The sequence below is a fragment of the Eumetopias jubatus genome, unplaced genomic scaffold, assembly GCF_037043125.1.
Source record: "Eumetopias jubatus isolate StellerSeaLion01/CBP00866 unplaced genomic scaffold, mEumJub1_p1.0 scaffold_5, whole genome shotgun sequence".
NCBI classification, from domain to species: domain Eukaryota; kingdom Metazoa; phylum Chordata; class Mammalia; order Carnivora; family Otariidae; genus Eumetopias; species Eumetopias jubatus.
Window position 1 is genome coordinate 84,016,884 of NW_028274811.1, and position 16,876 is coordinate 84,033,759.

Here is a 16,876-nt window from a genome sequence, read left to right on the forward strand (position 1 = left end):
GAGTTCACACAACAAAATGGATGGATCCTAGAAACACTATCGGTAAAAAAAGAAAGTCACAAAACAATACACAGAGTATGATTCTTTCATATAAAGTTCAAAACCAGGCAAAACCAAACTACATTTTTAAGGATGCATATAGGTAGTACAACAAAAATAACAAGAAAATTATTTCCATAGAGACCAAGAGAGTAGTTACATCTGGAGGTAGGGTGATGCTTGGGCCAGGGAGGGGCCTTGGGGTGGGGGCTTTTAGGGTGCCGGTCATGCTCTATTTCTTGACTTAAGAGGAACTTCCTTCACAACCTTATTACAACTTTACATGTATGTATTATATTCCCTGTTGTGCTCACAGCAAAATGTTTTAAAATACTGAATGTTTTACATAATTCATTTAATTTTCCTTGCCACCATCATCTCCCCAGGCTCCCAATTCCATGTTTGGGGATCAGTTTCAAATACATCATTCATCCTTAGAGGCATGAAGATTATGCTCACTAATTTTCTTAGATTCTTTGGTTAATAATAAGAAAGAACTATAGGAAAAAACAGGAAGAGTAACATTCAATAGTAGGGAAAAGAAGAGAGAAGTGGGCTAATCATTCATTAGTATACATTTGAGCAAACTCAGTCATTGAAATTATTTAATAAAGAGGGGTACTGCTAACTTAATTTTCACATTGAGCCCAATTATTTAAGTTATCTATAAGGGTGCTTCCCAGTATTTGTCTCTCCACATCCAGTATAGTAATCCAACTTTTGATTTGGAATCAAAGAAACATTAATGAAAGCTCTATTGAAATCCAATTATCAAGATGTCTTTTTTTTCACTTAAACCCATAAGTGACTCAGTTGCAAGATGTTGCTTTAAAATACAGTAGAATCATTTCTATCAACAAAACCAAGCTTGCTGAGATTTTTCCATTTATTTTGGCATTATTTATAAAAATTACTCTTGTCATTACCACCCAAGATCATCAAGGCAGCATCTCTCTGTTTTTTTTTAATAATATTTCTTTTTAAAAAGCCCTTCTTCAGGCACTAATTTTTCATTTTCCATTATGTTGATCACTAAAAACTCCAAAGAAGAAAGAACAGAAGGTTGAATAGACTGAGTTCAGTAAGCATCATTTATGATTGGATGTTACGTGTGAGCACATGAGCGTGTGTACACACACACACACACACACACACACACACACACACACAGAGGACCACAGCCACACCATTAGGAGATTTTAGGCTAGAGAAAGGAACTCAGTAAGTGCCCATCAGCCTGTCTAGCTGTGCATTCCCAGGCCACTCAATGTTAATGCCTCTCATCTCCAGATCTCTCAAGTGATGCCAAACTGTGGGAAAAGTACAAGAAACATCCATGCATCATGAGGTGAATAAAAGAGCCCAAACACTTGCCCTTTGGGTGTTTCTCTTTTCTTGGGCTAATGGCATCCATACATAGCTTTATTAGCCAAGCAGAATCATGAAAGAGGGGATGCTATTTGGAGTTCTTGGAGAGATGATTTTAGTTTGCTGAAGTTTTTTTTTTTTTCTTTCCTGGAGATGGTTGTGTTTCGGGGACTGAGGAAGCTATATTGCTGCATTTGTAACTACAAAATATATCAAGAAACTGGAATTAATTTTTTAAAGATTTTATTTATTTATTTGAGAGAGAGAGAATGAGAGAGAGAGCACGAGAGGGAAGAGGGTCAGAGGGAGAAGCAGATTCTCTGCTGAGCAGGGAGCCCGATGTGGGACTCGATTCTGGGACCCCAGGATCATGACCTGAGCCGAAGGCAGTCGCTTAACCAACTGAGCCACCCAGGCGCCCTGGAATTAATTTTTATAAGCATGATGCTCCAAACAGAAAGCAACCCAAAATCCACAAATGGTAGCATAGGTAAATAAATTATGGTTTTTTCATATAGTGAAATAGATAGACTTGACCCTAACTGTTCATTTCAGCTATAGGTTATCACATTATCAGACAAGTCTCTGTATTACTAAGAGGTTTGATACCAGATTTATCTGTGTAATTAAAAATGAAGTGATAATGAAAGGGTCCCCCACTGCTTTACAAAACAGTGTAGCGGTCCTTTGATTCCTGTGGTAATGACATGACAGATACGCCACAAGAATTCTCACAGCTGTCTCAGCGCCACATGGACAGCTGTTCCGCTTAGAATCCCAATGATTGTTGGAGAGAAACCAGAAGTTGTGCAATGCTATGCTCCCAGCACAGGAGAAGAGAAGTGTAAGACTAGTGTGTGCCCCACCTCTGCCACCAGCTTAGACATGGGACTGTGTAAACTCTGCTAACCTCCGCGACCGAACTGGTAGGGAAACTTGCATCTAGGTTTAGCAATTCTTGATAATCAGTTTAAACAAGGTATACAACCTTTTTCCTTTAAACTTTAAATAGAATATTTGATACAAAATAATTTTTTACATAAACGTACATTATGAAGCAGATTAATAAAACAAATACTGGTGAAGCCACTCTTCAGCTTATAAAAGAGAACTTACGGATTCAGTTGAAGTCCTTTGTGTGGTCCTGCAATCCCAACCCACTGTCTGCTCCTCACAAAGGTAACCACCACTCTGCAGTTTTCCAATTGTTACCTTTTTCTTTTTCCCTTTTTATAAACACATGTTTGTCCCTTAATAATAGCTTACTTAATTTTGCTTGTTTTCACTTGATTCTAGAACACACTCTAGGTCTTCCTCCTTTTTCCTACCTTTCAGGTTATTCCATCTTCATTCCCTTGCTCTTCCAGCCTTCCAAATCTTGGGACTGCCCAAAGACATCGTCCTGAGATCTCTTTCTAGCTAAACTAATGGGTTATGATGATTACAGATAGGTTCATGGTTTTAAATGCCACCTATAAACCTCTCTTCCGAACTGACCTCCTATATCCAACTGCATACTCAACATACTCACTTGAATGTCTAATAAGCACCTCACAAGTAACTCATCCAAAACTGAGCCCTTGATATTCTCCTCCAAAATTTTTTTCTTCTCCAAAGAAATGGAAACTCCATTATCTCTTTAAATATTGCCTGTCTCCTATTCTATTTTTCCTTCTGCAAGATTAGATAGATAGGTTGGAAAAGTCTCATACTATACCCCATGTGTCTTAACCTCTCAGTCTTCCGACTGGAAATTATCCATACAAAAGAAAAAAGACTATTGTTTCTTTTAACTTCCTTTTTACTTTACTCAGATCTACCTTTCAGTTCAAAAATTCTTCCCTTAGCTGATTACCAATATCATGCAAGCCTTATTTTAATTTCCATCTTTACATTTTTCATTTCTAAAAATTTTATTTAGTTCTTTTAAAAATGTATCTGTTTTTTGATAGTTTTTTCTTATATATGTTTTAAATAACTTTTTTATATCTTTGAATATATCAAAACTTTATTTTGTATTATGTATTTGAAAATTTAATATTGAAGCCTTTGAGAATGGGGGTCTATTGTTAGTTTTTTTCTATTGACTCGCACTAGTGCTGGCTTATTTTCTCTTGTTCTCTGTGATTTTAGATTATGAGTTTATATTTGCTGCCACTCTATTTGTCGGGTTTCTTTTAATGCCTGGATTAAAGGGTACCTTTCTCAAGGGATGATTTTTGTCTGCTTTTGTCAGGCAATGAGCACCCCTGTAATGAAACCTTTTAAAAATACAAATAAGCAACACAAACTATGCAAATAGTGTAGATTCAGGTACTAAACCATGTGAATGGTTGCCAGTGGCTATTAATTTTCAAGAAAATCTTAAAAAAGAAAACAACAAAAAAAACCCCCAAGCCTATGAATAGCCAAGGCTGAAAATGACAATTTTCCTTACCGTTTGTGTCTTCAATTTTTGTTTTATTTTAGTTCACTGTTTGTAAGAGGGTATTGCCTTTCGGGATTCTGGCTTTATGTGAGATGAACTCTTGATTTGCCTCCCTATTATTCACTGGCCCAAAGTTTTGTGCACATTCTCTAGGCTACAGTGAACAATATAGTCTCCCATATTTTGTCAGTTTCCAAGCGTCTCTAGAGATAGAAGTTTTAGCATGCATCAAAATCACCCAGAATGGGTGATTTTCTAAAACACAGATTGCATGTCCTTTGTCACAGCCACTCAATTCTGCTGTTGTAGCATAAAAGCAGCCACAGAGAATACATAAACAAAGGCATGCAGTTGTATTCCAATAAAACTTTATTTACAAAAATATGCATCAGGCCATGTTTGGCCTGGGGCCATAGTTGGCTGACCCCTGCTCTAGATTGATGTTCTTACTCTGTGCCTAGTCACAAGAGGTTTCTTTTGCTTTCTTATAGTCACAGCTAGTCATTTAAAAGGGCTTAAAAATATTTTACTCAATTCACAGCGCTCACCATAGCACATACCGTCCCCAATTTCTATCACCCAGCCACCCCATCCCTCCCACCGCCCACCACTCCAGCGACCCTCAGTTTGTTTCCTGAGATTAAGAATTCCTCATACCAGTGAGGTCATATGATACATGTCTTTCTCTGATTGACTTATTTTGCTCAGCATAACACTCTCCAGTTCTATCCACGTCCTTGCAAATGGCAAGATTTCATTCCTTTTGATGGCTGCATAATATTCCACTGTGTGTATATATATGTATGTATATATATATATACATACATATATATATATACCACATCTTCTTTATCCATTCATCTGTTGATGGACATCTTGGCTCTTTCCACAGTTTGGCTATTGTGGACATTGCTGCTATAAACATCAGGGTGCACATACCCCTTCGGATCCCTCCATTTGTATCTGTGGAGTAAATACCCAGTAGTGCAATTGCTGGATCGTATGGTAGCTCTATTTTCAACTTTTTGAAGAACCTCCATATTGTTTTCCAGAGTGGCTGCACCAGCTTGCATTCCCACCAACAATGATGTAATGTATGGTGATTAACATAATAATAAAAAAAATACACTGGGAAAACAAACAAACAAAAAATATTTTACTGAAAAGTTTTAGATGTTACACAGCAGAAAATCTTTCAGGATCTTCATTCTAGCATACGACAGAAACAGAAGTTCTGAATTTAAATTTCTACTTGTTGAAAGAATTTCGGGCAAGACTTTTCTAGTGGAAATGATCTTTCCTACAAGTCTAGTCTCTTTAGTAGTCGATGAAGAGTTTCTGGGTTAGCCCTTATTTTTCTGTCGAGGCTTTTTCTACCCCCTGCCCCTACAGAACACATACTCTTCTGCTTGACTTGGTTGCCTCAAATACCCTGGACTTGCCTTGCTGTCTCATTCCCTCATGACTTTGCATATATTTTTCCATCTTCCAGGTTGCTCTCCCTTCCTTCCCCACAGTAAGTTTGGCAAATTCCTGCTACTCCTTCAACCCTCATTAAAAGTACCTCTTCTGTGAAGCTCTTCTTTCCCAAAGCTTCTACTGTGTCCTATGTGTTCTAATTATGCCCATTATTACACCTATTGTACTCCACTGCTATTGCTCATTTTCAAGAATGTCTCTTTGCTAGGCTATAGGAAACTTGAGGATAGGAATGAGTTTTATTTATCTTTAAGTGACCAGTGCCCGGTACATGTTTTTTACTCAATACATTTATTTATTTGCTTTTGAAAAAATGAATAAATGGCTAAACAGATGAATGAGTCTTTAGGGAATGGGATTTTAAACAAACCCCTTGTTTAAGGTTTTAATCTATCTCAGTAACCACTGGCCAAATTAGAACCTCCTAAACCCAGGCTTGTTTATTATTCTGGTTAGTCAAACCTACATAAAGTCAGTAGTGAAACACACAAGGACACGGAAGATGCATGCATCACACCCAACCAGCATCAGGGAGGCCATTTATTGTCCCTAAAATAAAACAAAAGACACAGTGTTTTGTTTCTCTTTTATTGCAACCCATTGCAAGGTCAAAAGATTCACGGAGATATAGAAACTACAAACTGGGTGAATTTCCTTTATCCACTCAAAAAGACATTAAAGACAAAGGACCAGAATTTTTCACTACAGCAATATATTTCATAGTTTTTATTCTGAAAATACTGTTGACATTTTGGAGAGGATAAAAAGCCCTGCATTAAACGTGTTCACATATATTTATGACATTCTAAGCAAAACAAGAAATTCTATATTGCCCAGAAATCATTTTAAGCCTCAGTTCAAAGCATCTAATGAGAACACATTCAACAACCATCACAGGATCATTCAAGGTGATGCTTTTTTTTTTTTTCTGGTTGTTTTTTGAGATTAATGCTTTGAGGCTGGATACGATATTTCTACAGATTTCTACAAATATACCAAAGCAGTTTTCCAGGTTATGTTGCATCAGGCTTTCTGGATTAGTCAACATCTTAAAGAATAAGTGCAAGTCCCCCATCCCACCCCACCCCCAAGCTAAAGCATGTTATAGTGCTGTATTTTAGATTAAAAAAATGCAACATTTAAAAAAAATCAATTATACACTTCTGAAACCGCTTGACAACCAAACTGTAACACTCTAAAGATTATTACAACTTTGAACCGAAATGGCACCATCCATATCATCAATGGCTCTCCCTTCTTTTGTCTTTTTTAACTATTTAAAATATAGTGTGACATATATAAAAATTAAACTTCTGTTTATTCACTCAAGTTACTATTACTATACACACTGTCATAAATTAGTTTTGGATTAAAAACCAGTTAAAATATTGTGAATTAAAATATTTTTCAGTGGTGGGGAAATGAATAGGAAAACAATACCACTTGATGTGCAAGAAGAACTTTTTTATTAATAATAAACAGCTTTTTTTTCCTTACACAAATTTTATTCCTTTCAAATTAAATTAGTAACCTATTTAGTGATGGAAAAAATACCCTAGGTGCTTACTAACTAGATTTTCTTAACTGATTGGGATTAAAAACAAAAAACATGCCACATCAGAAACGTTGACATAATCAAAGGAAACAGTGTTTACAAAAAAGGAGTCATTATAAATAAGTGAATGGTATTTGAATGTAAAGCTATATTTTGTTTCTTACAGCTAGTATCATTTTAGCTATATTGGGACTTACCAAAAGTGAAACTCAAACCTTAGTATATCTGCTAAAGACCAAAAAAACAGTTATGTCCACATTGGGGAAGAATAAATAGCAAACTCACAAGGCAGGGTTTTGTATGTAGCTCTACTGTGAAAGATAATCACTCTTTAGCTTAAAAAGGCTCCCTGCTGTCTTGATTATAAATCTAGACACAGGAAACTTTACTTGAGCCTGAGCCCCTACTATGAATTAATTGTAAAGATGTGTGAAATCAAAACATATATTCATTTACTGATAGATATGTCTTAACTGAAAGCTGGCAATCTTTAAACAAAGAAATGCTTATTTCTGACAAGTGTAAACAGAATCTTAATGAAAAGATTTTCTAATTTTTCCTCCTAACTCATACATTAACCAGCAATAGATCTTTGTAATAGCACAAGAACTATTCAAAAATAACATGCATATATCCAAAAAACCTGTTCTAAAGCCAAAAGCAAAGCAAAAAAAAAAAAAGATAAATCAATAGAAAGATTGTCTACTTATATCTCACTCATTAATCTTCTATTCATGTGACTACCTCCAAATCTCAGGAATATACTTTCATAATTGCCAAAATTAACAAAAATAATTAAATGATCTGTAGGGTTTGTTGTTGTTGTTGTTGTTTAATAGCTGCTTACTATTAATTACACTGGTGCCTTTAATGTGGATAATGCTAGGGTTAGCTCCAAATATCATTAAAATATACCTGGACCAGTTACTGCCCATGAAATAAAAGCTAATACAATGTTAACATAAAACTTAACGAAAATATTCAGGACTCAACAGAACATGTTTACAGAATAATGAATAATTAACCTCTGTGAGCTGGCCAGGGGAGTTCAGATTGTTGCCTCCATATAAAAACCTCACAGAAGGCTTTATTTCCTTTAGTCCCTACCTCACCTACAGATAGCAAGTCAGCCCTCTGTGGATAGACTGAGGCAGAGCCACAGTGGATGACATGTTCCCTCAGTGACCTGGAGGGAGGCCCCTCTGTCAGAAAACAATCTAGAAAGAAACTGCCCTGGAGTTTGTGCACACATGCACGTGTACACGTACAGGAGGGGTGTGAGAACCTGGATGTGTGTATGTGCCTGAAATTCTGCAAAGTACTGGTTTCCTGGTTTCTAATTAGTGCAATATCACTTCTGGTCTGGTCATCATCAGGAGAAGTGCACAATTCCATCCCATCAAAAGAGAAGGCACATGCCTTTCTGTCAGGGCATCTTCAAGAGGCAATAATTAGAAGCTCAAGATAAGAGACCAAAGTTTTTTGGTTTTACAGTAAATTTTTTTTTCTTTAGAGAAACAGGCCTTTGAACCTAAAAACTAAAGGGTCTGTGGCTTTCGAAATCTTTAATTTTTAAGGGAAAAACAAACAAACCCCAGCTCACCTGGGAACAAATAGCAGTTGCGCTTAGGCTATGCAGTATGCAAACAAGACACAAATATACACACTGGGGTACACCCGTAGACATGGAACAGTTAAAACCTTTCCAAGGGATCACCCACCCCAAATCTCCAGGTCCTCTCCACGCTGCTGAATGACCCGAGTGGCCGTATGCATGAGCAGGAGTGTTAGGAGGAGGCGGCAGACATGTTGGGGGTCCAGCCCATCTGATAGGCTCTCTCCAAGGTCCTCTTGCAGTCCTGCAGCACGGTGCTGAAGGTGATGTGGGGGTACTGCTGCACCAGCTGCTCCACCGTGACTTCGTTGACCTGCAACCACAGAAGAGCTGCCGTCACGCACGGGGACCACTGAAACCACGAGCTGCCCACGTTCTCTGGTGTGCTTATGGTGGCACTAGGAACCCTTGCCTCGTTCTTTCTCAGCCCCGTGAGAAAGCGTTTTATAAAATACGTGTTCCTTTTTGTCTGACCTTCCTGATTTCCTAAGTACTGGCGTTCACCCTTGGGGATTTTTCAAAAAGATGTATGATATCAAGAAATCAAATGTGTTTTCTAGAGGCATAAATGACAGTGGCTTACTGAGATCCTAACAATGCCCGTTGAACAGCTAGTGCTTGGGAGAAGAGGCAGCAGTAGGATAGCATTCTTATGTGCATTTGACTTCATCATCGACCTGACAGCTTTTGTAGGACAAAACTGTAGATTGGTAGAGAAGATCCACAGGATTCTAGGTAGAAGTGTTGGGGAAAATGTTTATTTTTCTTTCCTTTAAATGTTAAGGTATTGCAAACTTCATGTCCCTTTGTGAAAAGGGCTGAAATGTGAGGAATCAATAATTAAAACATACACGGCTGGCAGGTCAGGGATGGCCCCGACAGACCTTAACCATCAAAGATACCACCTTGATTCTTGATTAGACAAGGCAATCAGACAGGCCTAATTAAAACTAACACCTTTACAATTGCTGTGCTGTGAAGGGATTAATTTGTCAATTATTTTAAAGCTGATTGCAGTTCATATCACAGAAGTAGACAGCTTCCTTCATCCTTTAGATAAATAAATGATTAACCTAAGAACCACAACTTTTAGGTAGCTTTATTTAAAATCTTTATTGAACACTTGGGCATTTTCAAATACATCAATATTTCATTTATACTGAGTAAGCTGGTCTGAAAGAAGGTGCTTATGATACACAATTTTGTGCTCCCTCTCCATGTCTGTTCATTATCGAAAAATATCAGGACCACCAGGAAAAACCTAAAGCAACATCAAACCCTTGCTGTTTGGTTTGAAAGCCTGTTTAGAAGTATGATGACCATCACATTCAGTCATCTGCACTTTTCTGAAATAACATGATGTTTTCTGAGTGATGTGGAAAACTATGTTATATATAATCTTTTTTTTAATCGAGAATTGATATTTCAACATTGCACTGATGATAATCTGTCAGACTACGTCTCTATTCAAGACTTGCTTATATTTAAATCAACTTTCATTCCAAATTCAACCAAACCATGTAGTTAATTCTTTTTTGTGATATAGATACAGTGTATAACATTGTTTTCAAAAACAAGAAGAAAATAATCTTAAATAAAAAGGAAAAACTGATACATAAATTAGAGTTGAGAATATGAACTGAGGGCCCTAAGAGAATTTTTAAGCAATATTTTTAATTTTTTAATTTAAATTTATGCTCTAAGTCTTGCTTGAGTTGAGGCAGCTTATAACAGTACACTTAGAAGATCATACACCATCTAGCCCTGCCTATCTCTCTAGCGTATTTTTGATACTCCAGTCACCTGACTTAATTTCAGATCATCAAACTGTCCAAGTTTCTTCTGGCCTCAGGGTCTTTGCACATGCTATTCTCTTTCCTGGAATACTTTTTAATCCAGTTTCCCCTAAAAACCCCTTTGTTATGCCTACTTCCTAGTCATTCTTGAGTTCTTAGCTTCAATGTCATTCCCCAGGAAATTTTGATCACTGCCTGCCCTATCCTTGCTCCCCTCCCCAAGCTAGGTAAGGCTTCCAGATTATTTATTCTTTTAACATTGCCCACTTTGCCTTCCTAGCACTTCTAAAGTTAGTTTATAATTGCTTCACTTAAGGTCTGTTTCTCCTGCTCCAACGTACAATCCACAAAAGCCAAGGTCATTTTTGTATCCCTAAGTCAGGCCTTGTGATTAGTGAATGAATGATAAAATAAATACCAAATGATGAAAAAAAAATAGAAACTCAAAGCAAGGCAAAGCCATACACTCAAATACTAATCACAAAGACCAATGATTCACTGAGGAATTCCTATTTGGCTCAGGAATTCCCTCCTTCAGGAAGTCTTCCCTAAGCAATCCTGTCTCCCAGAGAGGTTGGGTTAGGTATCCCCTTCCCTGTGCATCTGTGGCGGGCACCCTGCATGGTTTTTCTTTCACTTAAGTGCTCTCATGTTGCAACCATCTCTTTACCTGCCTTTGCCTTCCACCTGAACAGAAGCCGGAGACCAGGGGACTGCCTTTTACCTTTAAGGCTATCAAGCTGTTCACAACAAAGAGAAGAAACATGGCAACTGTGGTTCATACCATGGGCTTCAGAGTCAACCAGAAACAGGTTAGAACCCTGGTTTCGCTTTATTTCTTCAAGACTTAGTTTCCTCAACTGTATGCACAGAATAAAAGTACTTAAGTCATAGGATTGTTATAAGGATTAAGTGTAATGATATGCTTAACACTGTGACTGACTTAAAAAGGTCCCCAAATGGTAGCTCTTATTATTATAGCAGGCCCTCAATAAATTCTCTATAGCAATGCTCAATATTGTTCAATTTCTGAGATATTTCAGAAATGAGCTCTGATAACATTAGTTGTAATGTTCAAAGTAAAATAATCATAGGGCAAGAAGTAACCTTTAAAACATACTTCATATACAAGTAGAGTCTATTATATCTTATTGTTCTCTAGGGGAGAGTCTAGAACTTTCCTTAATAAAACAGTCCAGGTTTTAAATATCTACTTTTGGAAAATCCTCCTTTTTCTTTACCTGATGTTTCCCATTCTGCTGTTAGGTTACCTTCCTCCCTCCTGCCATCAACAAACCCATAAGGATGCAGGTCTCACTAAGAAAGAACTGAAGTCACTTGGTCAGAGAGGGCACCCAGAAAATCTACATTGCATTGCAAGAGAAGAAAGTGTGGTCCAAACCACTTGGTATCCAAGGAACAACTACCTGAAAAGAGATGACAAAAGAGTGGAGAAGAGAAGACATTTAAACCCACTCTAAAGATGGGGCCTGTCTTCTGTGCTGCATCTTTTCTAATATACACATGGGCCTGTATAAAGTCCTATACCTAGGGCTGACAGGCAATTTGTTTTGGAGATCCAATTTTTAAAAACAGAAAATATCTCTATGTGATAACTTTTGCAGGAAGAGAGATACAATTCACCTTAAGCAAACTTGATATTTGGAGATAAATTTATGAAGTACATCAATGAGGGGTAATTGTTCATTTGGTAAAGTCTTCCATGGTCAGGTTAATTTATTTTCTCAGCTCTCCCAACGTCTTTTATATGTCCTTTGATTTACCAAAATTCAATTTACCTATTTCTGTTGCATTAAGTAAGGTCTACCTGTAGCTGAGAATATAGAGTATATTAGCTCTCTGGCTTTCACAGGTTCTGAGCAAGAATAGACAGTAACTTGGCTTCATATGGCTGTATGAAAAACAGAACAAGTAATCCTCTGAGGGTATAATATGTCTTCTAAGTAATCTTTTTGCTAACTATGCTCTGTAAATTCTAGAAAACAAAGCAGAGGGGAAAATGCAAATATTCCATTTTAGAGCTTTGTTGGGTAGAAGCTATTCAGGGGAAATACATGTGTTCCCACTAGGGAAAGTTCTATCTTTTACTTATAGTGTCTCCTGGCGATATGGTCTGACAAATTTTATACTAAAGTTATTTTCATTTACTCCTCAGAAGTACAAATTATGCTCACCTCTTTGTATAGAATCTATAAGCACTTTGGTGCCTTAGAGAAAGAGTTCGGTGTAAGACACCAGGAGGGTCCAAATCATTTTAAATTGTTACGCCTACATACACATTTCTGCAGACATTTTGTCATGCACAACTCCACTCACTAGAATGAAAAGAACCATTCTCTGTTCCAACTCATAAAATGTGTGTAATATAAGAAAGGAACATAGATGAATTTTTTTTAATTTCCCCATGATCCCTGGTTTTCTGTATTCAATTTCTTTTCCTCTTGCTGAAAACTATCAATGGCAACTCCTATATTACACAGGAGATTTGAAAAATGCAGCCTATCTTAAGAAATATGCAGTGGTGTCATTTGAAGAAATTACTGTGATTAAGGGGAAAAAAGTGTGTATCACAGGTTTTTTTTTTAAATATAAGAAAAATTGGATTTTATGGTTCTCTCCAAAGACTGCAAAACCATAATTTACATTTTCAAAATTATTATAACTCTTTTCAAGGTAGTAGCAATTTGTCTGGTATTTTAATCTATTTTGAGTTAACATCTATTAGCACTTTTTGAAAATGTGAGGTAAATTGCTATGCTAATTAAGGTAAATCACACCATAGTTTCATTCTATTGCTGCTGCTACTATGGAAGGGTGAGGAGAGAACCTTCCGAGCTTCTGAGATTCAGCTGAGCTAATTTATCTAGACCATCACACTGCAGTTTCACCTCATCAAAACTTTCCCCAGAACGTTCCAGCTAAGTGTAAGCCCAAGCCTGAAGTATCTCCCCAATGATAACAATGGTTCAAAAAATACTATTTCTGATAAAATTTGCCAAAGAAACCATTTATATGATGTGACTCTTATTTCTTCTTTGCCTTATGTTTTAAAATAGGACTTGTTTCTTATGAGGGAGGAAATATTTGACACCTGAGTATATTAAAATCACACTTATGAATATAATAAACCACTTAAAATCACTTTTTTAAAAATTACTTTTTTCTAAATGGAGAAAGTTTCCCTGCAGAAAGAGATCACTATTGAACATACCAATACCAACAACATGTACTGCATTGTTGCTAGACTGTAAGTTCTTGACAGCAAAGAGTATTTGAGTCATCCCTTCGCTTTCAGTCCTATGCACACTCCCTGGTATATTCTTGCCCCATTAGATTATGAGCTCAAAAGACAGGAGTTTCTGTTGGTTTTGTTCACGGCCAAATCCCTAGCACCTATAGAATGTCTAGCACCTAGTAGTGACTCAATAAATATTTGCTGGCTCAATTACTGTAGTAGTCATTCAATGAATAGGTATTGAGTAAACACAGAAGCACCGATTAGTACTGCGCCAGATAAGCTCACCTTGTTCCCAGACCATTCCAGCTACAGTGGTAGCAGTCTCTAAAGTCTTGATATTATGGCGGCTCCAAACTCCTTTCGTCCTTTGAAGCTCACACCCAAAGTGATTCTTTGTGCTACTCTCCTCTCCATCTGACATCACTGGGTAAGTCTTTCCAGATACACCTTCCCTGGCGTTTCCAACAACTTTGCACAGGAGACCAAAGTAGCTCATGATGATGGTTCAGCCATTTTTGTTGGGTCATGCTGCTGTCAGGTAGTGCTCAGGAAATGCCCAAGCTATGTGCTTCAGTTAAATGATGGCAGCCTTCCTTACTGGAGATCAGGGTTACTACACTGGCTGGATAACACTGAGAAAGATGTTTATGGTCACTAGATATGAGCCAGTTTCCAAAATTTCGCAAAAACCCACATGGTTCAGAAGATTTAATGCTTCTGCTTACAGCATCAGCACCCTGCTCAGCATGGTGGACCCAGAAGGGGTCCACAGAAGACTCTGAAATTTTGTGACATTTAAGGTCCATTCTCATGTCACAGTTATCTGGTGGCAGAAGGTGAACTGTGGGCAGATCTCCTGACTCAGGACAATACTACCTCCTATAATTTCTTGGGCTTCAGCAATTCTACCTGCCTTCACTGCTACCTGGGGGCAAATGGCAATCTGAGGAGCTTTTTGTTGTTGTTGGTTTTGTCATCACAGTGGTGTTTGGCATTTGTTGTTACAGATAGCATGACAGTAATACTGTGACTCCTGGTACAGTCCCAGACAAGGAAAAATTCTCCAACACAAACTGTCCTATGCTCCCCGCTGAGAAACACTGTACTCATCAGATTTAGGCACTCATGTGGTAAGGGATAAGTCAAACACATTTCTTCTCTTCACCATGGTTTACTTTGACAAAATACTTGAAATAATTTTGTAATTTTTCATCTTAATGACCAATAGAAGCAAACCAAAAGTATGTCCCTATTCCAGTATGGAGGGAATGGGAAAATTATTCAGTAAGCATCTGCTCTTTTCCAGTCATATAAGCATTAATGTTCCTTACTACAGATGAACTGTGGCTCAGAAAGAACTGGTATTTCACACAGGGTTATGCAGCTGGTAAATGGGAGCAAGGATTTGAATCCAGAACTCCTAAACACAAATGTTGTCTGCCCTGTGCCATGCTGGCCCAGCACACAGGTAACAGCAAGGTGCAGGAAGTGCCCGACTGGGGCCTAACCAATCACCTGCCCCAGTAAAATGTTCACTGACATGCACTTTCCATCTACGTGGCGAAAAATGATTTCAATTTACATATAAATACATTTCAAAGTCCTTTACAATTTCTCCAAAATGGCTGCTCTGTGGGAATGTAAATTCTAATGGATCTCACTTGGCTTGGGGAATATTCTGTTGTGGAGCTGTGGTTGCAGGAGACTTTGAAACGTGACAGAGACATGAGGACACTGCGGGACTAATAAGGGACCTCCCGGCAGGGCACACTGCCTCATGACATACACAGGCATTGCTTTCTCTCCAGTCTCTGGCCCATCAAAACATTTTTCTGTGTCCCAGAGGTACAATGACCAACATGACAGATACGGTCCCTGTCCTCTGGGGGCAGGGAAAATGGACAATTACACCAGCCACAGCAAAGCTTGAGAAATGCTTTCCAGGGGAAGTGCAGGTTGCCGTGGACAGAGGCACCCGGCCTTCTCCAGGAGGGTGGGAAAAGGCTTTCCAAAAGAAGTAATATTTAATTGAACTTCTGAAGGACAAGGAGGCATCAGCCTGTGTACATATGTGTTAAATACACACAAATCATTCAGGTAAGAAAGGAAACCCATTCATGAGCCAGAATAAAACACGAATCTGTCTCTTACTTTGTAAGCTTTGTAAGGCAATGTTTCTCCAGCTCATCTAGCAAACTCAAGGGTATAACTGAAGTAGCTCTCATTTCACAAAGCTCTGTTTTGAGGAAAGGAGGGTGAAGAAAATGGACCCCTCTATCTGCAGGGGGAGGGGGGAGAGTAAGGAACCCATAGTACACCTGTGAAGGTGCTGCAAATAGCACACTCAACTCCTCTCTCCTAATTCAGGGCTCTTGCCCTCACACTGGTCTGTCATTCTTCACAGACTCCCTGGGCAATGTCACTCACTGCTAACAGCTCCAGAGGCTGACTCCTGGTGGCCCAGAGGCAGAGTGTTGTCTGTCGGGCAATCTGCCTCCGGAATCTGCTTCTCTCTGAGTGTCTTGGCTCTCTGGGAAACTGTACTGGTTATCTGTGGAACCCGGCACTCACAAGGTGTAGCAAAAGTCATCGTGGACAAAGCATATTCAAATAAGGCCCAAATGCTCTTTAAGCAAGTGCCCGCTGGCCCCAAGATGGGCACATAGCAAAATGGATAAAATGAGGGTAATGTGAATTCGAGTAATACGTCAAATTTGCATGTAAATGAGATGAGTCATCTAAGTGCAGTTTAAAATATTTTAAATAGGATACTAAGAAAAGAATAAAACAGCAGATGATACATTGATTTTCCCGGGACCCTGCACAGGCAACACCATGCACCACGCTCTCTTCAGGGATTCTATTTCCTTCCCTTTGCAGCAGGGCTTCTCATGTCCCTGTTTGGGTGATGTGCCATGTCCTGCTGATGCTGCCCTACGTTAGAACACGGAGGTGCAGGACACCAAAAATTTGGAGCGACTTTTACACTCTCTCACCTCACCTTTCTCTTTAGCAGCAAGGCTAAGCTTTCCAGAAGTCTGGAGGAGGATACAGCAGTAAGGCATGAACAGACTGTGGGCAGAGCCCACGGTGAACAGAAAGGGTCTTCCCCAGACTGGTGAGGGCTGTGAAAACGATTCTAGGTGTGAGCCAAAGCACCTGCTCTTTGTCTCTACTGTACAGGCAACTTCACATTCTTTTCCTTCCCTCCCTCTCTCAGTCAAACCAATGAATGTCCTTCTCCACGAACTCCACAGTAACTCACACATAACAAATGTCTGATATGTGTTTATCGAAGTGGGATGAGTTAAACTGTGTCTGCAACCAAGAACACAAA

General features: G+C 38.5%; 1 protein-coding gene across 4 annotated transcripts in view; it reads right to left on the reverse strand.

Annotated features, from left to right (window-relative positions):
• Positions 1 to 5,888: 5,888 nt before the first annotated feature.
• FBXL17 (F-box and leucine rich repeat protein 17) overlaps positions 5,889 to 16,876 on the reverse strand; it is a 503,490-nt gene continuing 492,502 nt past the window's right edge. For all 4 annotated transcript variants that reach the window (XM_028102730.2, XM_088023422.1, XM_028102729.2 and 1 more), the window contains one exon: positions 5,889 to 8,797. In XM_028102730.2, the coding sequence (XP_027958531.1) occupies positions 8,657 to 8,797 (141 nt within the window). In that variant the 3' untranslated portion in view covers positions 5,889 to 8,656. The remainder of the gene's footprint in view (positions 8,798 to 16,876) is intronic.